A 23656-nucleotide genomic window follows, 5' to 3' on the forward strand; every position below is an offset into this window, starting at 1 on the left:
CCCCCCCACCCCCATCCCCCAACCCATCTTCCCCAGGCATGTGCGGACGTGTCTGATGAGGTCGATGACTGTCAGCTCCCTCCTCCTCCTCACCCTTTTCTTCCTTCTCTCCGTAAGATCTGAGCCACCGCGTCCAATAATTAAATGTATCTTAGCTCCTCTTTTGTAGACAGGAGAGAGCGTCGTGTTAATAATTCTTCCCCTACTACAAGTGAATGGGAGTGGTCTCAGACTTTTTACCCCACTGTATATCCCTCCATCACACCACACAGCATCTTATCTTTATACCCTCTATTCCCCCTTGCAAGAACTTTTACATTCCTTTGCTTCCCGACCTCTGTGTGCGTCACACCTGTACGACTAATGATGAAGAGAATGATGATGATGGCGATGATGACGACAAAGAGGGGGAGGATGATGACGAGCAGACACATTTATTCTAATGACTGATGGCTGCTTCGTTCCAGCCCTCCTCCGTTCCAGTCTTTCTATCTGGAGAACAGTTGGTTTTATCTCCTCCAGTGTCTTTCTTTCACATTCTCTCTTTTTCTTCTCCTCATCGTTCTCTCTCCGCCTTCATGTTAAAACCTCAGAGTGCCTGTATAGTGATTTATGTCCTGTGATATCCAGTCCAGGCATCACTCCTCACCCTCCCTCCCTGCCTTACTCCTTTCCCATCCTCACTGTCTCATATCTCATTTCTTTTCAAAGGGCATGGTAATGCCCATAAACTAAAGTGAGGTTTTAGGAGGGACCGCTGTCATTTCCTTCCCAACAGAGATGCTGTGTGTTTCCCCTTACTGCTCATGCTATTATTAACTTGTTGGCTTTCCGGGACAATGACAGATTGTATGACATAACTGAATTCAAAATGTTACCTGATACTATACCTTTTAAGTTGTTAACAGTCATTAAATGTATAAAAAATATCATGATATCAGTAGAAAATGCATTTTTTGTTATCCAGCTTTAGGTATGGTTTCCCTACAGTCTGTTTTTATTTATCTTTATAGTATCAGTATGCAAATTGCTAGATCACTGCTACAAAAAGAGTTTGCAGAGTTTGCTTCTTTTCTGTGAGTCATAAAAAGCACTGACTTAGTCGAGTGCCCAGACTTGTTCATGCCACTATTACTGTTTATTTTGTTTTCTGTAGTAACAAAACACCGCTAACGGTAAATTAACATTTGAAGACAGGATAATTTTTTTTGCTGCAGGGGTAGTATTTACTACTGCAAATAAAAAGCTATATAGTGTGTAAAATTTTGAATGCAGCACTTTTGCTTACAATTGAATATTTTTATATTGGGGTATTGCAGAAAATGGCTTAAATCCCTCCCTTATGCTGAAAAACATTCAGTTGACTCAGTACTGAGAAACAAATTGAGATTTCGGACACATACTTATCATCATTTTTGCCTCATCTGTGGGATTGTTTGTATAAAGCAGGGCCTAGTGCACATGCAATGGGCAAATCTGTTATGGAATTTTTAGATTAATTTACACACTGTACTGGGAGTCATTTTGACCAGTCTCTGTCTTCCACCACTGGTAACAGCACCTTTCAAATTATTCTAAAACTAAAAATTATTGTAGACAGTGGTGAAAACTGATGACATACTGTATATGTGTTGCTTTCAGCTTGTGCTGAAACAATCAATTGCTTAGTCTATCAACAGAAATCAAGCTATTTTGAGTTTCGTTGTAAAGTAAAAGAGTGATTGTATTCAGACAGCAACATCGTGTCCATATGAATGAATTAAGCTAAATTATTGTAATCGTGTCACCACTTAACTTCCTAACTTACCCACATTCTTCAGTGACAGACTCCGTTGCTTAGGCTTGTTTAGCTAGCATGCTACAGTCACTGTGGAGGAAACTTTTCTCCCACTTCTTCAAAATGAGGCCCAGATGAGTCTCGTCCATGCCAGTCAACAGTCTGCCTCCTGACCCCATGGGGGGCGGCCCTGTTTCTAAAATTACACCCCTCCAAACTGTCATTTCCTTTTGCAAAAGAGTTTCAATGGGACAAATTAGCACAGATAGTTAACATATGGGCCCCAAATGGCAGCTGGGAGGGGTAGAAAGTGAGGAGTGAACATGGATTTTGGTCATTAGACGTGTGTGTGTGTGTGTGTGTGTGTGTGTGTGTGTGTGTGTCTGTGTGTCTGTGTGTCAGTGAACTTCTGCGCACATAAATTCACGTGTACAGGCGTGTAGAGCTCAGGAATGCAAGCTGTTGTCTGTGTTTCATACAGGGACTTTGGTTGTCTGTCTGGCTATAGGTGTGTGTGCGCGTGTGTGTGGGGGAGGCACGCTCACAGCAGGTGGAAAAGCATTTGTTGACAGATGACTTGTTGCTCGAAACAGCCCTCCCTTTGTTTTAAGTTCATATAAATTTCAAGCCTCTTGTCTTTTATTTTCCCTCTCTCTTATTCTTACCAGCAGTCAAAATTTAAAACATGCCCATAATTATTTACACGTAGTTATTGGCTTGTTCCTCTTCCTCACTCTTATTTTTTTCTGGACATAGATTATACACAGCTGTAAGTTTGTGTCTTTAAACTTGTCTCGCCCTCCTTCATACCAAAGCCAAAAAAGCAAGCTTCCTTTTCATCTCTGCATACCACTGTAGTGATGGATAGGTGTTTCACGTTTCTCTGGAACCTTCTGCTGAATTTTCCACAGTGGAGCTGAGCCACTTGTTTGGCCTCCACATCCCACTTCACAGACCCTATAAACAGCCTGCAACCTACACACATCGCTCGTCCTCCTTTGACTTTTGCTCTGCATGCATGTATGCGAGTGTGTGCTTGTCTGTGCGCACATGTCACTGTACAGTATGTATTCTAGGCATGCTCCCTATACATGTGGAAGACCCAGTTGTTGCCCTGAACTGAAGCAGTGCTTATTCCTAGGCTTCATGTTCTATAACTGACATGCCTATGTTGGGCCTCAATATGTGACCATCTCTGTTCTTTAGACTCTCGTGTTTTTTTTTTATTTTTCATGCGTGCCTTTTGAATTGTAATTCCCATAGGCAACCAATTCAAATTTGTAATGGTCACAATAAAATAAGTAAATCAATAATTCTGGATGCTTTTCTTGAAGACCCCTTGGAAATTATTTAGATCCATTAAACTGATATTATTTCTGATAAAATTCAGTCTGATGAAGACAGTTTAGCTACTGCTCCCGCAGCGCCTCTGGATCCAAGAACAGTGACAGACATTCTGGAGGTCAGGTTTTGTGTCAGCTGTGGTGTGGTTTTGATGGATGAAGCTTACGTTCCTCTCATAGGTCATTTCTGCTGTCAGTTTTGTTAAAGGATGAATCGTACTGACTCTGGTTAGTTTGGAAGGTTCATTCAGCAACACCAGCAGGTCAAGTTTTCACATATCCTGAGAAATCTCTCAACATCTTCACTATGGATTGGTACTAGTTTTGACATTCATGGTTCCCAGATTATCACTTCTGATGACTATTTTACTGAAGGCACCATAAAAAGACAGTATGCACAATATTATACTTTTAAGTCTAGTTAAATTTCTAGTTTTGTGCGGATTCAGAGAAAATATAATAATAATTCCTTGGGAATCATCTGGTTAGCTGTCTTTGTGCCAAGCTAAACTAATCAGCTGCTGACAAATATAAAGAAAAGTCTGTTGGGATTACTTGGCTCCTTCAGGCGCAGGCACTCTTCCTCAGCCCCCTTTCATCTGTCTCACTCCTCCTCGCCTCATTCAGGTCTTGGTCATGTCCTTCCCTCATATCAGCGGTGGCGGTGTTATGACACTGGAGATGGAAAGACTATCAGCTTGTAAACAAGGTTAATTTTAGCCTGCACTCAGGGTGACTGGCCACATTCTCCATCCCCAGCGAGTACTGTAAATGACCATGTGTGTGTGATACAGACATCTGTGTGTTGGTCATCTGCTGGCTTGTTAAGCTGTTAGGGTTCAAGGTTTTTGTCTGTGCAACATTGAAACAGAGAAAAACAGACGCAGAGAGGGAGAAAGATGTGCTATTACATAACGTACACATAAAAATAGTGACCAACTGTCTGAAATTGAATAAGCCATGGGTTAATGATTCCTAACTCGAGAATTTATCCATGACATAATGTGACTGGAGAGCAAAATAATAATGAAAAATAATAATGCAATACACAGAGTAATTCAATTATTTTCATAACAAAGTTACAGATGTAAATTAAATTGAACCCAACATTTACAATAACAATCCATGACCTGTGATAATGGGAAACCTTATAACTTTCTCCATTAATCAAACATACTCAAATGTTACATAATGCAAGACTAAAAGGTTATGGTAACAGTGCAGCTATCTCTTTTCCATGATTTTAATAACTTTCCATGACACTAATGTTGCTGCTTTGTGTGTGTGTGTGTTGTGCAGATGTGGCCGCTCTGCAGTGTATCGGACCAGAGAAATGGCAGCTCGCGCCCTCGTCCCCTTTGTGCTGGTCACCCAGGTCCCGTCCACAGTTCACTCTTTACTGCAGGAGCTTCCTCCAGAGCCGGGACCCAGAATTCAACACAACCACATCCACGGGACTCTGCTGCAGGTCTGAACCCACACACATCAACATGAAACAATAAAAACACTCATATATACATATGTATGCCAGAACATTGAGTCAAAAGTTGCTTAAATGACCACAAGTGTTTATCTAGTGATTGTAGCTTCAGTGATTGTTGGTGGAAAATGCCACCATATATTTCTCAGTGGTATGCTATACTTTCATACAAATGTACATAATGTACACACATACACGCCACACATTTAAGCTGAGCTGCATGTCTCCGGAGCTTTCATCTTCATCTTACAGTCTTCCTCGGCAAATAAAGGTTGCTCATTTGTCGTGGAGTTGACATTATTGTCATCGCCACTGGTCATGTGATAACAGGCAGTTGTATTGGTGGGAGGATGTTGTGATCATGGTGCTTTAAATTCACGTCACATGTCCTTTGCTCGACATAGGAGATGATACATGTGACACTACATGTTGAAACTCGACCAGTATTAACTCCCGGTCTATATTAACAACCTGCAAGATTTGCAACATTGATCGGGCGTGAGGGTTCAGCAACTGAGGTCCGAGTCGGAGTTTCATGAAGCACTTGGATGTAATCTTTTTCTTGTAAAGCACTTGGAGCTGCATTTCGTGTGTGAAAAGTAAATAAAGTTTATCATTAAGCACTTTACATAGTACATGCTACATGATAGTGTTTCCATTTGTGTCTCATGAGGTGTCCTCAACACAGAATTTACTATACTCTAAACGCACTGAAGTAAAACAACATTTTTGTGGTTTATTTTTCTTCTTGGCAAACTGTTGTATCGAGCCGTGATCAGACTGTTCTTGTGTAGTCTGATCATGACATTACCTACAAACACACGCTCCAACTGCCAGTTTATGAGGTGCACCCTTATCCTCATTCAGTACTATCTAATACTACTACCCTGAAATAAATCCGAGCAACTATTATCTGATTTTATGCTGTACACGGCATGTGTCTGCCAACAGCAGTTGGTTACCTGGCTCAGAAGTTGAAGTGTTGCAGCCTGTCGCCTGCAGCTCTTCATCTCACTGTGGTTGCTCCTTCCTGTTCCTTTTCTACCTGCAACATTTCAATCAGAAAATGATGAAAATGACTGTTGTCTTGTTTTGTAGATGCATTTTTGATGAAGGATAGCTGAAAGTGCTAAGCTCACTGACAAATGCAGTTGCATTTCCTGTGACTACTTCATAATAAAATTCAACTCGTGGTTCACCAGTTAAATGCTTTTAATGTGAAGCTGCAGCAGAGGGAAATATTCGGGTTTGCATTTGCAGCAACATAATACAGTATTTTTTCTGGGAATGTCACCACAGACAACCAGTTCATGATACTGCAAATATCTAAATATTGCAATACTTTCATCAGTGGATCATTGTGTTACCTCGTTCTTTGATTTCTCATCCTACTGTTATTGTTAATGTTGTAACTTGTTATACAGACACACAGCCTTTCCATCATGATCAGTGCTGTCTGATCACAGCTGGGTCTCCTCAGATCCACTCAGGCATTACACATAATGTTAAACAGACCTGGGACCCGCGGCAAGAGAACAGCACCCGACCCGGATACATTTGACCATTGAGGAAACGTGGGTATGAACCCGTACGGGTCCCGGCAAGGGAAGATCTCCACACTAGATACACTAACACTCAGGCTAGATGAATTCCTTAACACGCAGCACAGATAACCATCTCTCTCTGTTCTAAATGATCCAACTTTATCTCCAAAACCTAAACCTTTCCCAACTAATAAAAGCTGCCTTGTATTTGTATTTATATCCTTTCTTATGAGTGAATGTCCTCTGTTCATAAATGAGTTTCTAATCCTTAAATCCTTTCAGGTTAGACTTGAGAGCTCAACAAAGAAAAATCCAGTCATCAAAGCCGTTATCATAACATGTGTATGTGCATACTTGCACAGAGTTTAGAAATGTGGAGCATCAAGCGTTATCACGCACACACTCCAACACAGACCCACATACTTCTATCTTTGTGAAGACACTCATTGACATAATGCATTCCCTAGCCCCCGATCCTAACCTTAACCATCACAACTAAATGTCTAACCACTAACTTAAGCCTAACCCTCAAACCAAGCAGTTACCCTCTGACGAACCTTTGTAGTTGTGAGGACTGGTCACTTCCCAAAAATGTCCTCATTCTGTTGGGAAAATACTTTTTTTTTTGGTCCTCACAAGTACACACACACACACAGACACAGACACACACAGACACACACAGAAAAAAATGTCCTCACTCTGTTGGGAAAATACTTTTTTTTTTGGTCCTCACAAGTACACACACACACACACACACACACACACACACACACACACACACAGAGACATGCACACACACACATTCATCCTCTGTCAGTCCCACACACCCAGTTTCCACACAGAGCCTGTCCAGACAACGCGGTTATCGCAGGGTAAATACCAGTGTTCAGTTCTGTCATCACACTCTGACAAACACAACCAAACAGTCTGCTGGTAATATCAACACACACAGAGGAAAAGGGGGATAGGGGGTTTCCCCTGCCTTTTATTGAACAACACTGATGGGGTCGCTAAGGGAGCTGGGGGCGTGGAGTGGTAGGACCCGGGCAGAGGGGTCAACACAAAGAACAAGAACTGCACCGTTTTCTTCAGAGTTTGATGGAGCACTTATGGTTTGATAGCGGTCTGGACTGCAGGGAGGTCTGCTGTGGGATGAAGGCAAGCATGGTGAGGAGGAGGAGCGGGAGGGAAGGTGGGCCTCTTAAAGGCTTAGTGGGGATTTCAGGAGGAGAGTGGATTTTAGTTTGCTTTCCTGTCATGGCTGCCATGTGTGGAGCCTCCCCAGATGTCTCCTGATCTGTTTCTGCGTTCGTCTCCTCTCGTTCATCTCCATCTATTTCCTCTCCACCTCTATTCCTCTGCTTTCTGTCTTGCCTTTTAAAAATTCTTTCTTGGTATCTCTCATGTCTCCTGTTCTTTTTTCTCCCCTCTGTCTTTACATCTGTCTCCCCGTACAAAAGGATGAGACCATATGTTCACCTGCCCTGTGTCATTTACAGTCGAATGTAATAAATGTTGTAACAGTTGGTAGTTCCTCTGTCCTGTCATGTGGGCCCTGTACCATTGTTGTCTTGTCACTTTGTATTATAGCAGCTTCAACACAGAGCCACAACATGGAACACAGACATTTTTAATGTAACAACCAAGCTGTTAATTATGGTCAACATTTAATAAATGTGTAGTTGTGCTAAATTCATAGAAGGATATTCAGACATATACAGTAGCAGCAATGGAGGACAGGACAAGACACAGAAACTACTTAATACATTTGCATGATTGATCACTACCAGTATGTTCCACTGTACCTGACACTTCTGTGCACAAGGTGTTGCACTTAATCTCTTGACTATATTCTTGATTAATCAATCTATCATTTTGTACATGGTTAATTCAGTGTATTATCATAAAAGCCTTAGAAAAACAGCAAATCCTCATAATTGAGAAGCTGGAACCAGGAAATGTAGACAATTTAAAATGATAAATCAGTGATTAAAAATACATATATTTTTGCTTGACCTCCTAATTAGTTGTTTGACTAATCGTTTCAGCATTAACATGAACTAAACTAGCTCTCCAAATCACCGTCATCTGATTTGAGCATGGGACACAGTGCCATTAAAATAGGGGTCCTTGAGTTGTATTCAGCACCGTGCAACCTGACAGTTGCATCCACCACAACTGACTGATTGTAAGCACAGGTCCCTTAGTTACCACACCTTTTGGCCAACTGCTAAGAGTTTGTTTTAGTCTTTTGAAAACAAAAATAATCTGTCAACGCTCTAGTGATGCAGAATGTTGCTGATGTGTATCCAGGCAAATCTCGTGACCATCTTCAAAGTATTTTTGTAGCAGCGCATATACGTACATCCATTTCTTTTATTTTTTTCAACTGTTTCTTTTACCATCCAGAAGAGAGAGTAGAGATGTACAGTACATCACACTCGCCCAGTCGCAAAAATGTCTGTACGGGATACAGCACAGATGACGCCTGCAGCCTTCCTTAGACATTTAATTTCCTTTTTCCTTCCACCAAAAGCACACCAGACCATTAAACCTCACACACTGTTCAGCTTCACTGGGCCTCCGAATACAATCTCTCTAGTTGGGCCAGAAGAGTAACACATTTACTATTCCCGTATGTTTCTACGTCACATGTCATTGGGTGAAAGTTCTCAGTTGTATGGCATTCATCCTTCACTCTCATTTATGCATGAAAAGAATAAAAATTGCTGCTTTAAAGGTGAAACATCACTGTTATTGCACAACTGAAGAATTCATGCGCTAATTATGACAACATTTCACACAAGCAAATTATTCAACGCTGTAAATCGGGAACAGAAGGAAAAGTTCTAGTTTGTTCTGCCGGGTTGAAGATGTGTGTGTGAAGCCTATATGAGTCTGTACAAACATGCATGTAAACTGCAGCTTTGGTGGATTCATACAACCACAAGACAGTAACTCTAGTTTCCTCTTTTTCTTCAGTGTAATACATGGACCTAAAAACATTTGGTTAAATGTTTTTTTTTTGGGTTGCTGATGGCAGTCCTGGTAGGTTTGTATATATCTGCAGGGACCATCTGTAACCAGGCTATAGATAGCAGGTGTGTAGGTAAATGGGTGGGGGCATTATGGAGATGATGGAGGCAGATATTTAAGGCGTGTTCAGCTGTGGGAAGAGGGTAGGACTGTCATAGAAGGGGATGTAGAGCTGTATGCAGGTGAAGTGGTCTAAATATAGCAAAACAGAGATAGAGGTCTGCAGTGTGCGTACGTGTGGAGGGGAGCATCACACACACGGCCACTGATGTAGGAGATAGTGGCCGTGCATGCTATGTGTGTGTAAAATAATCTGCACTTATGTGTACAATGAGGGAAGATGTTTGGGCTTCAGTAAAGTTGTGTGTGTGTGTGTGTGTGTGTGTGTGTGTGTGTGTGTGTGTGTGTGTGTGTGTGTGTGTGTCTGTGTCTGTGTCTGTGTGTGTGTCTGTGTGTCTGTGTGTGTATGTACATGCACACCACATACTGGTTGTGTGTTTACGCTGAGATGATGAAGACATTGTGTTTAGCCTTGGGAGATACCTAATGTATGTAATGTGTGTGTGTGTGTGTGTGTGTGTGTAACAGGTAGCAGATGTTTTTGCTGGAAGGAGAAATGACTTCCTCTGTTATCTGCAAAGAACAACTGTTAGTGGGCCAAGCGTGGAGCTGGGAACCATCACAGCGGCTGATGCATGCTGTACCACACTGACTCTCTCACACACACACACACACACACACACACACACACACACACACACACACACACACAGGGAAGAGGTCTGAAACCCACACACAAGATGTTTCCATCCAGCTCCAATTCCAACTCCAATTAATTCTTCGGATTTGAGTTGTGTGCTGAACTGAACAGTGTAAATCAGATACAGATAGACCTCTATTGTTGACTGACATTTGAAACCATTGTAAAACGTCTCACTGAGCAGAATTGAAATAAGATTTGGGACATCAAATGGTTAAGGTTTTTGAAATAGATAACCCTGAACGTCTTGCAAGAAATACAAAAACCTATTTTCAGTTCTTCTAATGTGGATTATGATTGCAAATTTGAAAATGATTGGTCTATTAAAATTATATTCAGGCATTCAGCATATCCCATGGCATCCATCCCATCCATTGCGGCGTTTGGTTGCATGATTGATATGTCTCTTAGTGTATATGCGTTTCTATACATCTGTATCTTTGTGCCTTTTCAATTTTTATCTGTAGTAGATGGAGAGATTAATTCATTTTCATTTTCTTTTGCAAATTTTGTGGCTATTGAGCTGGAATTTTGAGGGAACCTGGCCCGTCACACTTAGTTGTGATGGTTACTGGTCGTCCTTCATATCTCAAAGATGTATTCCTTTGCCTAAATTTAAATGTTAAGTGCTCAACAAAGAATCAGGTCACACCAGAATGTGGCACTGTGAAGTTCACGTACATGTCCTCATGAAACAGGTGGGTCTAGAAGCTTGGTGATGTAGTGACTACCTGCTCGACGAGTTGATGAACTTCTGTAGCCAGAGAAGGAACTAACATGGTAGCTAGCTGGAAAAATTCTACAAATCCTAGCACTAATCCGTACTTCTCTGTAAATTCATGTGTCAAATTTCATTAAACTTGAACTTTAGGCTCAAATTTAATTCTTCTTCACAATCTAAACTGCTGATTGTGGTATTTCTATTGCAATAAATTGATTTTGCTGTGAAATTTTGTCTTTATAGACATGGCGTTTTGTCAGGGTAGAAAGATCTTGGTTCTCCATTTGAAATTTTGGATAATAATCGTAAAACACAAAACTACCGGACAGATATCAGAGTTTGAATTAATGGCTAAGAGCAGCCTGATTTTGCCTGGTGTAACTTGAAGCAGCGCTGTCCTTTGGATGGCCTCAGTGAGGCCCCCGCCTTTGATAGAACATCTTAAAACACATTGGAATCACTTCCGTCAGTCCAACGTGCCCCAAACCTCTGCTGATACAACCAGAACTGCTTAACAAGCCCGCTGGACAGACCGGCACTAAACCAACCCGACACCGATCTCCACTCTCGACACGCGCCAGCAACAGCCGTGGCCCACAATGCCTGGTACAGGCCAGAAGTATTAAAGCTGCGGCTTGTGGTGGTTTGAGGAGGGCCAACTTGGCGGATGTAATCCTTTGTGTATTTCCACAACAGAGGCTAAATGAGAGTGAGACTGAGAGGAAAAGGAGCCTTGAGAATCAGGAGTATTGCTGTCTCCTTTTCTCTGGCAGAAGTGATGTTGGTGTTGTTTTCCCAGATGCATTCTTCCCCGCCGTCGTCCAACTATTTTCCTTTGGTCTGCTGTTACGACTGCAGCCTTTGGCCAGTGGTCTGCCTGGGCTTTCTGAGAAAACCCAAAGGGTTGAACCAGTGAAAGAATGTGTGGGCCTGAAAACCCCGACAGTGCCTTTAATACAACAAAAGATTGATCGATTCCTGAGGGAATCCTAGCTGTTTGCTTCTGGTGTCGGACATTAACCTTGAAGTTGTAACGTTGTGTCCTAGTGGGGCCACACAAGGAAGTCTGCCATGCAGTGGGATTGCGAACACGAATCAACAGCAACACAACTTTAGACTTGGCCACTCTGTGTATACGATCCTTCGTCACTGCTTAAACCAAGGTTGAATGAATGTGTTTGATTTAAACACACAGATTAAAAGCAGTTACAACATTCCAGAATAAAATCACAAAAACTAATACCTCATAAGTTTCTCTACCAAGTCCTTGAATCTCCAAATCTGTGAGGGGCAGGGTCTTAAACTGGGGCTCCAGTTTAAGACCCTGCCCCTCACAGATTTGGAGATTCAAAAAAATTATTTTAACTGAAGCTCCACTTATTGGCTTTTTCAGGGCTTTCAGCCATATTTCATAGTCTTCATCATAGTTTGCTTCCTTACATAGTTTACATGATGAAGAACATGAGATGTGGTTGAAAGCTCCCGAAAAATATAGTAAGTGGAAATACAGTTAATAACTTTTTTGAATAAATATTGTAGTCAACCACATTTGGAGCTTTTCCCTTTGCTCTTAATATTAACTTTTTTTTAAATTATATATTAAGCTCATATGGTATTTATAATGAAACAAATCAAACTCTGCACTGGGTTTAAATCTTATGAAAGTATGATTCTTGAAGTAAGAGTGCAAAGAAAATGCCATGGTAATATTTCATTGTGGTCAGAGGTTAAGCTTTTTTTCTCAGTGTAGACGTAGTTGAGTCTCCGATGTAGAGTGACTCAGTTTTCCAGTGAAATTCAGTTAAAAGTTTGAGACGAAGAAACGGAGAAACAGAGAGTGAACTGACCCTTGTTGCTGAAGTGGCTCATATTTTACTGCTTTAGAAGACGTGAGCGCTAATTTTTTTGATTTTCAGACTTGACAGACCACATTGACACACACGCACACACAGAGCTCATGCTGCCAACACAAAAATACATACCTCTCTCTGGACATAATGGAAATAACAAGCAGCTCCCTGGGGGCTCTTTGTGCTGCTCGGTTCTAACTTTTGACAAAGTAGTAACACAGACATATACATACCACTAAATGACTTGGTTGTCACGCCCATGTGCATATGCATATGTGAGGGAGTATGAGCCCATATGGAAGCTTTGTTTGTGCAAGAATACAGCTATATAGAGAAAGAGAGTGTGTTTATTTCTTTTTATATTTAGCCCGTCTTTATTGGGATCTCTCTCTGCCTAATTGGGTGCGTCCACACTTTGTCTAACCCCTATCTGGTTTTATGTGAATGTCGATTTATATGTTTCTTTGTGCTTGTGTTTTACTAGACTGCGCAACGAATTGACGTGCAATTATTTGCACTTGTACTTGCTGTGTGTGAGTGTGTGTGCACATGTGTACGTGTGTGTGTGTGTGTGTGTGTGTGTGTGTGTGTGTGTGTGTGCGTGCGTGCGTGCGTGCGTGCGTGCGCTCGCTGCCGCGTGTGGTCAGTCTGAGGTTGCGGCAGTGGGAGGGACGGCAGGGCAGGCTGATAACAGAGTCTGAAGGGACCTCACATCCACCACCACTATTTTTACCGGGCCCAAAAGAGGAGTAAGGCTTGTTGCAACAGAAAAACACACACACACACACACACACACACACACACACACACACACACACACGCGCACGCAAGTCGTTAACCGCCTCACTAGAGAACAAGATGTACAAATAGGTTTTGATATTTTTCATATTTAGTGCTGTTTTTTTTCTCCATGAATTTGCAAACCAAAGTTCTTGATTGTTACTATGGTGATACATTAGAAGGGATATCAGGGAATTAAAGCTGCACTAGTAAATATCTGTATATTAATAATAAATCAAATGAATATGTTTAATTAAAGAAGTGATGAACTGTGATGAGTTGATGAATTATCACTGTAGTCTGTAGTCTCCCTCATCTCTGCTTAGCATTTTAGCCTTTTAGCAAAATTTCATTTTTACTTTAATTGCCAATGACTTTACTGTTCTAGCAGCAGGCAGCTGTTTGCAAAGAAAATGCTATGAGAAACCTGCAGTGCACCAAACAGCAGAAAGACAAAGCTAGAGATTAGCTTTTAATTACAGTGGAGCATTAAGTGGCTAAAGGGCCAGATATTAGATGCTAATGCTACATTAAAGTAAAAATTAATGACGGAATGAGTCTCCATAAATTTTTGGAAAGGAGGAATAGAAGATAGAAGAAGAGAAGTATTTTCTTACTTTTCCAGGATTAAGAAACCTGTCTAATTTTTTAAACAGTTATTGCTAAGGCCAGGGCCTTCAAAGGTCTTATATAATTGTGTTTTTGGCTTTAAAAAAATGCATTCAGCATGCTTGTCAGAACTTTATTTAGACCTTGAGAGAAATACTGACCTGAAACTCTACAGGGCAACTTTAAATGTCTTAAATATTCTTAAATCGAATACACTTGAAGATATTCTGAGTATGTAGTAGTTACATTTTGTAGTAGTAATAATTCGAATGGTAAATTTCCTGCAGGTATAGCAGTTGTAGCAGCGCTAACTGTGAAACATCATGAAATATAGAGATAACCAAAAACATTTAGCCACAGTGAAGGAAAAAAAAAAAAAAACCTTGAAATCGGATTAACAAAAATGATCTAGGTGCCTGTGCTGCTGTCTTATCGTCTCCCATTCATTTTAGCTTGATCCAGTCCCAGCATCTCCTCCCACATGGGGTGTAGTTCTGTACTCTGTTTTTGGGAGGAGGAACGGGGAGGCTGTATTTTCTATAAATATTCCGGTTTTCTCTGTGCCGGGCTGGATTGAGCTGGTTGAGCCTCCCAAGCAGGGACTTCCCAACCCGGTGGATGAGGTGTAGCTGTGGAGTGCACGGGGAGGGAAGGAATGAAGACTTAGGGCTCTGCCACTGACACTGGAACCAATGCTGGTGCTGGCACTCCTGCTGCTGCACCCAACCCTTTAATGAATAGGCCTGTGCTTCTGAATGAGTCTACTGATTTCATAACTGCATGCAATAACACTGATCACTTTAATCTGCAGGTTTCAACACCTTTCAAGCAAAAAACAGCCTAGTGACATTATCCTGGGGAGTATCCAGAAACTTCCACATCACCTCAGGCATGATTGTTGTTGAGCTTAATGCCAGGTCAGTGGATCTGTTGACCACCAAATCAAATAGTACAATTTGATCAAGACATTTTTGTATTTTCTCAAATTCTCCTAAAATTGAACCTCCTCACTTTTCCTCTTTTTCTTCATAACTCATGATTTTTCCAGTTGCATGCAGTCCTGTTTGGGTTTGTATGGTGACATTACAGTGCCCTCGACATAATGTTACACTAAGTTGTATACGAGTACGTTCAAGAGGCCACAACGTAGCTGATTTCGCTGGTATAAGGCTCGCCAGACCTGTCAGTACGACAAAATTGCTTTGCACCAGCAAAACAGATGTCACAGGTCCAACGTGGTTCATCAAGATTATTTTAGTCTGGTAACACTATATTGCACAAACAGGGGGATGGGATGTTGCTGGAATAATTTGCTAATCTCTTGTCAAACACAGCATTAATCAAGAGATCATTGTGTCATTGGTCACGTGTAAATTTGCAGATTCAATCTTTCTACAGGTGAGCGGAAGTAGAAACTGTAGAGGCTGGTTCAGGTGTGATGGATTCTTTAGAACCGGTTTTTGACGGTGGAATTACTCGGATTGAATTTTCGGTTCGGGTATCAGCTCCAACTCTGGGGCTTTATAGGGTGGAAAAGCCCGTAGAGAGTGACAGCGAGAGGAACAAGGACCTAGGGGTGTGGAAGCTGTTTGTGTGAGCCTGTGGGTGTTGCCTGGGCGTGGAGACTGCAGGAGAAGAGAAGGGGCAGGCCAGGACTCAGTGGCCAGGCTTGGTGCTACGTGGTCGGCCTGGTTTTTCCCCACGTTGCCTTCCTTGCACAGCGTAATGAATGGCTTCCTACTGGTCTGTGGCCGTGGCCCCGGCTTAAAGAGTATACTTACCAAGGCCCAGAATACACACCCCAGCCAGCCAGCCGGCCAGCCAGCCAGCCAGCCAGCCTGTGTCCTGGCCTCTGAACACTCCCAACCACCAGTCCACCTGCTACTAACTGGCTTACTCTCACTCTGTCACATCAGCCACAATGACAAGAATGATTTTTTTATATATATGTATATGTTTTCTTTTTCTTTCACCACAAGCTGTACAGTTACCGCAGATCTTTTAACTCGCACATGTATTTCACAAGGGTCAGAGCTCAAGCGCCACAAAGGATCAAAAGGCATGACACTCACTGTCCTCTCTTCAAGTTCAGCACCTATAGTTGGTTAAATAACACTGTAGTAGATGTGGGCAATTAACCCATTTAATCTTGTTAATGTTGGGTAATTCGGTTAATACTTTCCCCAATGCGTGTGCTCATGAACTGTCCCCTTAAAAAAAAAAAAAAAATACCGACTCGTGCTCAGTCATATGCCTCTATCCCATCCAACTAATGTTAGTCTGGGTTCACTCAAAGCGAAGTTGGCGATATGGATGACACGAGTGCAAACACTGAGCCTCACCCCGAGCAGCTTATACCTAAAAAAAAAAAAAAAAAAAAAAATCTTTTGGGCACATTTTGGTTCAGTCAAGACAACACCAAAGAAAAAGAAGTCAAATGCAAACACTGCAGTAAAGCGATTTCAGCGACCAAAGGTAACAACGCCAGTTTGTTTAATCACTTAAAACGAATATGAAGAGTGCATGGCTCTAAAAAAAAAAGAGAGAGAACGATAAGTGTCAAAATAATCATATCATCCACTGCAGTATTAACAGGCTTATGTGTCTCGACATTATGTTTCCAAACTTGATTTTGTTGTATTCAGTTTGATGAGACCCATCTAATTCAATCGGTTTAAGACTGAGATGACCAGAAATCACACATAAACATTCATTTAATTTCTGTTCGATTATCAAGTCCACGTGCTTCCCTCACAATGCAGCATGTTTTTATGAAGCAATATCTAAAACATAAAAGACTGCTGTATGTTCTACAGTTCAAAATAAAGTCTCCAGGGTATCCATTTAAAACCACTTTTTAATAAGTGTCTGCTGGTGTCAGGCACACACAGGCAGTGTCTGTGCCCTAGAGCGAAAACTATTTAAAATGTTGCATTTACACTGAACTGTTGTGTACAAACAGAAACATGTCTATGAATAGCAATGCCATTTGTACACAAGGTCCATAGATCCGCTTCTGCTATTTTAATTTGCCTGATTTGGATCTGTGTCTGTTCAAAGCCAACAGGAGGTGCATTTCATAATTTGTATAAACACGTGGATCACATGTTAAATGTTGTCTGATGCATAGAGATCAAAATTTAGAAGGTTTTTTTCACAAAAAATGTGTCCATGTTGTGTATCATCTTATCCTGGTCCGGGTCAATCCCAGCTCATTTTGGGAAGGAGGCGCAGGACATACCAGACATGTGGACAGCGTATCACAGGGCTAGTATCCAGCTGAACCCAGGACACAGACCTGTTTAAACCGGGTTTAACTCTTTTCATTTCAGTTGTTTGTGAATCCAAAACATTTCTGTTTTTTAGTGGATGAACTAGACATAGCAACATTGAGGTCAGGCTGATCCGGCTCATGTGTGAATGACAGTCCTCTTATGTTTAAAAATTCAATTGTGTATGTGTGTATTTGTGTGTTTGCAGGTGCTGTTTCTTCTGCGCTCCTACCAGACTGACTCACACAGACCCCTGCCAGCAGGAAATGGCATCGGCGAAGCCCTCAGTCAGCGCATGTGGCTCGCCTCTCGGTAATCCTAGACACACACACGCATACACACACAGATAAGCATCCCTCCCTGTTTTCCAGCTCGCTCACCAGAAGAATAGCTCCTTGTGTCACCGTTGATCCCCTCCCTGGCCGTGTCCGCTTCATGTCCTGCCCAGGCTTCCATTTCAAAGGGACCGCCTGCTGTCCCATCCGCCCCCCTTACCCCCCTTTCCCCCTAACTCTGGCCCTCTCACCAGAGATCGAGGCCTCAAGATAGGGCACAGATTACCTTGTCGGCCTCCTCCCGCCTAGCTGAGGTCAGGCCCAGGTCTCCAGTCTCCCCTGTGCCGTGGCCTACAGCAGATAACACAGGGTCGCTGGGTTAGCAACACTAGCCCTGCTAGCTCCGCTTGGTTACACTGATGAGCCTTTATTAAGATGACGGGGTGAATTCTTGCTCACCAGAGCGCGCCCACAGACTGTCCGTTTGATCACGCAGCCCCGCAGAGCCCAGCAGCCAGATCTAAGGACATCACAGGTCAGAGGATCTCTGTTTTTGGAAAAAGAAAACCTCCTTTCTCGTCCAGAACACCACTAATTTGAAGCGGCCACCTTCCAAAAAGGATGGAATGCATTGTTCGTCTGGTCTGAGTCAGTGTTTGGTTTTTGGCCTCACACCGTCTCTGTGTTGTGTCATTTTGGACTTTTTCTGGATCGCAGAAGGTACCGACGCTGTAACGACTGCAGACACTCGTGCTTCTCACAGCAGTTGACTTTGGCTTCGTGGTGCTGCAGCAGACCCAGCACCAACCTCTTAGAATATCTCCAGTGTGTTGTTTGGATTGTGATCAAATGCTTCAACTTCTTACAGCCTATTTTATAATGTTACCTCACATTCATACACACAAACACATTCAACCCACTTCAGAGGACGCATCCCTTCCCAAATCTGTTCTCACTTAAGCCACAAACACACAACCACCCACACACTCCCCTCTGCCCCTATCCCCATACTCCATCACGTGTATTGTGTATGTGTGTGTGCATGAAGTGTGCAAAGCATTTGTGTGTGGGCGTGTGTGTTATTAATATCTGAGTGATGAAAATGTGACGTCAAGCTCACACACTGTGTCCCTTGTTCTCACACGCACACTTGTGGGCTTTCACAGTGTTGTGGTCATACCCTTAACTGAACACACACTTTGCACTGCCCACACACACTATTTGACTTACATACAAAACATAGGCCAGTATAGAACTTTTATTTCAACATTCACAAATAATAAACAATAATAATGCTATCGTGAAAACAGGGAGTCATCGGCTTCATAGTAAATTAATTACAACTTCTTCCTTGATCGTGTGGCTGGGGGCATCTCATGTGACGGGTCCACATTCTTGGCTTCAAGGATTCACCACAAATGAAAATGCATATCAGTGTCCTGTTCAGCATCTTATCCTGCAAGCTGTTGACACAGTAATGACAGTAACTTTTTGTTTGATTTGTCATCCAATCACAGGGCTCCAGACTAACCTTTTCACTGGTAGCACTGGTGCTACCAACTTTCTCAGTTGGTCACAGCAGCACATGATTTGGTTTCACCCTTTGATAGCAGCTGTAACACTGAAATTTGCACTTGGGGTTAAATAAAGTAGATGGGCCATTTAGTATATTGGACGGTCTTCCATTATCGACACGGGCATAATCAGTCTCACATTTTTCAGTGGAGACATCGGTGCCACCATCTCTCGTGAATAATGGGTAGGCGGCAGAGGCGCTTTTGCCACCCGTCGTTTCCCAGAGGTTGTTCAATATCACTCCTATAACCTGGGCACAGGTCGTGTCATTGACATAGGTTAGAATCACATTCAACCAGTTCTTCATCATTGTGACCTGGGATTTGAGTCAACCACCGGTCCAGCGTCAGCCACTGTGGTTGAAAGTATTCATTTTTCTTCACTGGCTCGGTGAATGAGAAACATTTCTGTGGGTCGCACAAACCTGTTGATTTTGAGAAAGTCTGTGCTCTGAGAAATTGTGATGAGCATTTTCACTATTTACGGACTGATTAGTCCTTTAGTCATAAATAATCAGCAGGTGAGTTGATAATGCACATCATGAGTAATTGAAGCTTGGATACTTCCAGAATGTGACTTGTTTTAGAAGACCTCTTCTCAAAAAGTATTGGATATCATGTCAAGAAATGTGATTTATGACCGTGTATATAAGAGATACACTGGCTGCAGAAAATATTCAGACCACTACACTTTAAGTACCTTTTTCTTGTTTTTATAGATTTAATTTTAACTGGATAAAATTGCCATTTTTGCCCAATAATCTACACTCAAAAACCAACATTGACAAAGTGAAAATATGTGTTTGGAAATTTTAATATCAAATTTTAAATTATTAAAAATCATTAACTCATTAACTATTCCGACCCTTAATATACTGCTTTGTCAAACCCCTCTGGCAGCAATCAGAGTTTCCATTCATCTTGCGGAAGTCTTTACGAGCTTTACACACCTATATTTCGGCAGTTTATTCCATTCTTCCTGACAGATCCTCTCAGACTTCGTCAGACTGGTTGTGAAGTGTCTGAACTGCCATCTTCAGTTCTCTACAGATGTTCTATGGGATTTAAGTATGGGCTTTGACTGGGCCAGTCTCCCTGTCCCTGCCACTTAGAACCCCTCTCGGAGCATGATGCCTCCACTACCTTCACCCTAGGGATAGTGTTAGCCAGGTGATGAGCAGTGTCTGGTGCTTACCAGATGAAGTGTTTGGAGTTGTGTCCAGAGAGTCCAGTTTTTGTCTCAGCAGACCAGAGAATTTTTTCCTTTATACTCTCAGTCCTCTGAGTCCTTTAAATACCATTTGGCAAACTCCAAGTGAACTGTTATTAACTCAAAGTGGCTTCCATCAAGCAACTTTGCCATAAAGGCCTGATTGATGGTCATCCTTTCGGCAGGTTCTCCCTTGACTGCAGAGGACTGCTGAAGCTCTGTTAGAGTGACCATTGGTCACCTCCCTGACCAAAGCACTTCTTGCCCGGTTACTCAGTAGGAAGAGTCCTGATGGTTCCAAACTTCTTGCATTTGAAAATGATTGAGGCCACTGCTCTCCTGGAAACACTCAACGCTTCAGAAATGGTTTTATATCCTTATCCTGATCTTTGTCTCACCACAGTTTTATTGCAGAGGCCTACAGAGCATTTCTTGGACTTCATGGTAGGGTTGTCAATGAATTTGCAAGAATTTCTAAAACACGTTTTCACTTTGTTGTTATGGATTATTGAGTGTATATTAACAAAAATGGAAATATTATTAGATTATTAATTCTACAGCAAGATTAGTGCAAGTGTAGGAGTCTTAATACATTCTGGAGCGAGTATATAAACAAAAGAAGCCTCAGAAAAACCCTAGTAAGTGTACTTTGAGTCAAAATAAATGTATAGAGTTTCACCCTCATAAAACCCTCATTTTACCATCATACGCACTGGAATCATTAATATCTGCCAGTTCAAAGCCAGAGCAAGAGGTTTGATCAGGATAAGGAAAAAATAACGTCAGCCCAAAGATCACATTGAATTACACCAAATCATAAGCTTCGCACAACCAGTAAATTCATTGATTTACACATGTCCAGTGACCTAATTCAGTAGTTTGTGGTGAGACATGAGTCTGTTTGTGAAGATAATCTCTATCTGTGATCTTAATGGAAAATAGATAATCAATGACTGGGGGCTGCAGTGTTGCCTCCCTTTACCTCTGATAAGACGTTAAGCAACATTTCCTTAATGAAAGCCTTCATTATAAAATTCTTTTAAACACAAAGTTTGTGTTTTCAAACTCAAACTCATTCAAGTCCAGAGTCTAAAAAGATCAATTTTCTGACGTTTAGCAGATTTTCTTCAGTTTTCTGTGCAAGACAGCAGAACTAATTATCTAAGGTTCATTTGTTGAATGGAATAGTTTAAAGAAAAACTCTTTGTTTGTTTTCCTCTCTTTTTAGGCAGAATAGCTGTGTGGTGACCAGAGGAGCCTTTCTGGATGTGTTGGTGTGCCTCTGTGGGCCGAAGGTCAGTCTTCTGGAAGGTGAGTGGTTACTGTGTGGTTCTGTGTTTCTTTCACGTTTTAATGAAGAACTGCCAAACTACATGGAGCAGGACACAAATGCAACTCTTCTCCAGTTTCTCTTTATGGAGGACGTAGGCTTCAGATTCACAGCAGTCACAATTAGTCAGAGAATTTGATAGTGACAAGTTTTCACGGTCAAGACACTTATGAACCGCTCCTGCAGGATAATCCACTTCTCCATTGCTCTTCCATACTATACATAAAATACATAAAATATGGCTGAATGCGCTGTTCGTATCACATGACTGTTCACTTTCCAATTAGGAACGTGTTTTTACCCGTTACACTGCCTTTTGCTCCACCCTACTCACAACTTACACATTTTATAGTTCTTCTGATTGGCTTCTAGACATGTCGCTCAAGTTACAACAGTCACAATAGTTCCCTACTCTAAACTCATGACACTGATGACATCAGCACCTTATCGTTTTCTTATAGTGAGGAAGGTAAAAAGTTTTAGGCAGATCAAAGAGATCCCATTGGATGTAATACATTTTTGTGATTGTCTCTGATGCTGTTTTTACTTTGGTTGTGTGGCTATGTTTTACTTGTCTTTCACTCTGCTGTACTCAGGTGGCTCTTGCAAAAGAGATCTTAATCTCAATGAGTTAACCTGATTAAAACCTGATTAAAAGTTATATATGAACAATTCAAGTGAATGAGAAAGAGGTCTCAGACTTTTGGACCACACTGTACATAATTCCCCGAAAAATGTTTTAATAAATGAAATCAATACTTTACTATAATAATTTATTTCACTGAATTTAGAAGTTTTTTTCAATATTCAATTCTGGTGTTGAGTGTGAAATATTTGAATGATAATGGTCTATAATTTGGTTTTAAAAATGTTTTTGAAAGAAAAAAAGTTCCTGATCTTGATTTCGAGGGTCTTTTGCTGATGTCAGCCAGTTGCTGGGGAGGTTATAATGTCAGTGAGCAGCTGAACTGTTTTCCCTCCATATGTGAATTTCATTTTGAATACTTGAACATCTGAACAGGCAACCTCACAACGTTTGCCGGCGAGGCTGTCCGCTGTGCTCTCTATTTAGACGGATTGTTGACAGACATCAGCTTCATGTCTCGGGTAGTTCAGAGAAACCCCCCTGGTGGTGTGTGTGTGTGTGTCTGTGTGGGTTTGTGTCTGTGTACGTGGTGTGGTTGTGTGCACATGTGCACAGATTGTCGGGGGTCTCCACAGTGGAGGAATGTGAAACCGAAGGCGAGCGATCTCTGACAGATGGTGGGATTGTGCCTATGACCCAGTTTATGGAGGAGTGCTGTACGGAGGGGGGGGGGGGCACTTATGTTTTCGGTCGGCCATGTGCTGAACACATGTTCGCCTTGACAGTGGAAATACCGGGGATTTCTCAAAACAAGCCTGTAGATTGAGGACCCGGCCTGGCCCAACTTGGCTCTGCTCCTTACATAACTAAATAAGCACTCTTTAGCTTACACACCTCTAATGCCTCTCTATTATTATCATAAGTCTGTCTTTGGCTGCATTTTCTCACCCTTTCTCTGGTGGGGTTTGAGCCCTCAGTGGGTCTGTCTTTCTGTTTCTCCTTTCTTCCACCCGTCATTTCCAATCCCTCTTTTCCTGTTGTGTAATTGCACTTTTCAGACAAATCAGATGTTGAGTTAAAAAGCCACAGGTTGGGCAAGTTCATATGAAAGCAGCAGGCCTCATGAGTACCTGGCACCAGGGCTAAAGGTGAACAATTGGCTTTTTCAGTATTACTTCTCTTTTCCCCTTTTAACTGGCACCCCGCATTAAATGGGAACTTTGCATTTACCAGCCAATTCCTCTCGCCTCTGAACACAGGTCTGTGTGTGTGTGTGTGTGTGTGTGTGTGTGCGTGCGTGCGTGCGTGCGTGCGTGCGTGCGTACGTGCGTGCGTGCACATTTCTCTGCCCAGACCCTTTGATCCAGGCGGACTCATAAAAAAAGCCCCCACTGTTCATTGCTTCATCTCTACCTCCGCCAGTCTTCTGTTTCTCTGCCAGTAAAATGAGAAGAAAGTAGGAAAAGAGACTGACACAAATTGAGGGAAAAAAATCAGACAAAGATGTTA

At 41.9% G+C, this 23656-nt stretch overlaps 1 protein-coding gene across 3 annotated transcripts in view; it reads left to right on the top strand.

Moving 5' to 3' along the window:
- thada (THADA armadillo repeat containing) overlaps positions 1-23656 on the top strand; it is a 90958-nt gene that overhangs the window by 38888 nt on the left and 28414 nt on the right. For all 3 annotated transcript variants that reach the window (XM_023425829.2, XM_087179174.1, XM_087179173.1), the window contains exons 29-31: positions 4420-4588; positions 17381-17484; positions 21460-21542. In XM_023425829.2, the coding sequence (XP_023281597.1) occupies positions 4420-4588; positions 17381-17484; positions 21460-21542 (356 nt within the window). The remainder of the gene's footprint in view (positions 1-4419; positions 4589-17380; positions 17485-21459; positions 21543-23656) is intronic.

The sequence above is a fragment of the Seriola lalandi genome, unplaced genomic scaffold, assembly GCF_002814215.2.
Source record: "Seriola lalandi dorsalis isolate HSWRI2012SDOR001 ecotype SW California unplaced genomic scaffold, Sedor1 jcf7180002054795, whole genome shotgun sequence".
Lineage (NCBI taxonomy): Eukaryota > Metazoa > Chordata > Actinopteri > Carangiformes > Carangidae > Seriola > Seriola lalandi.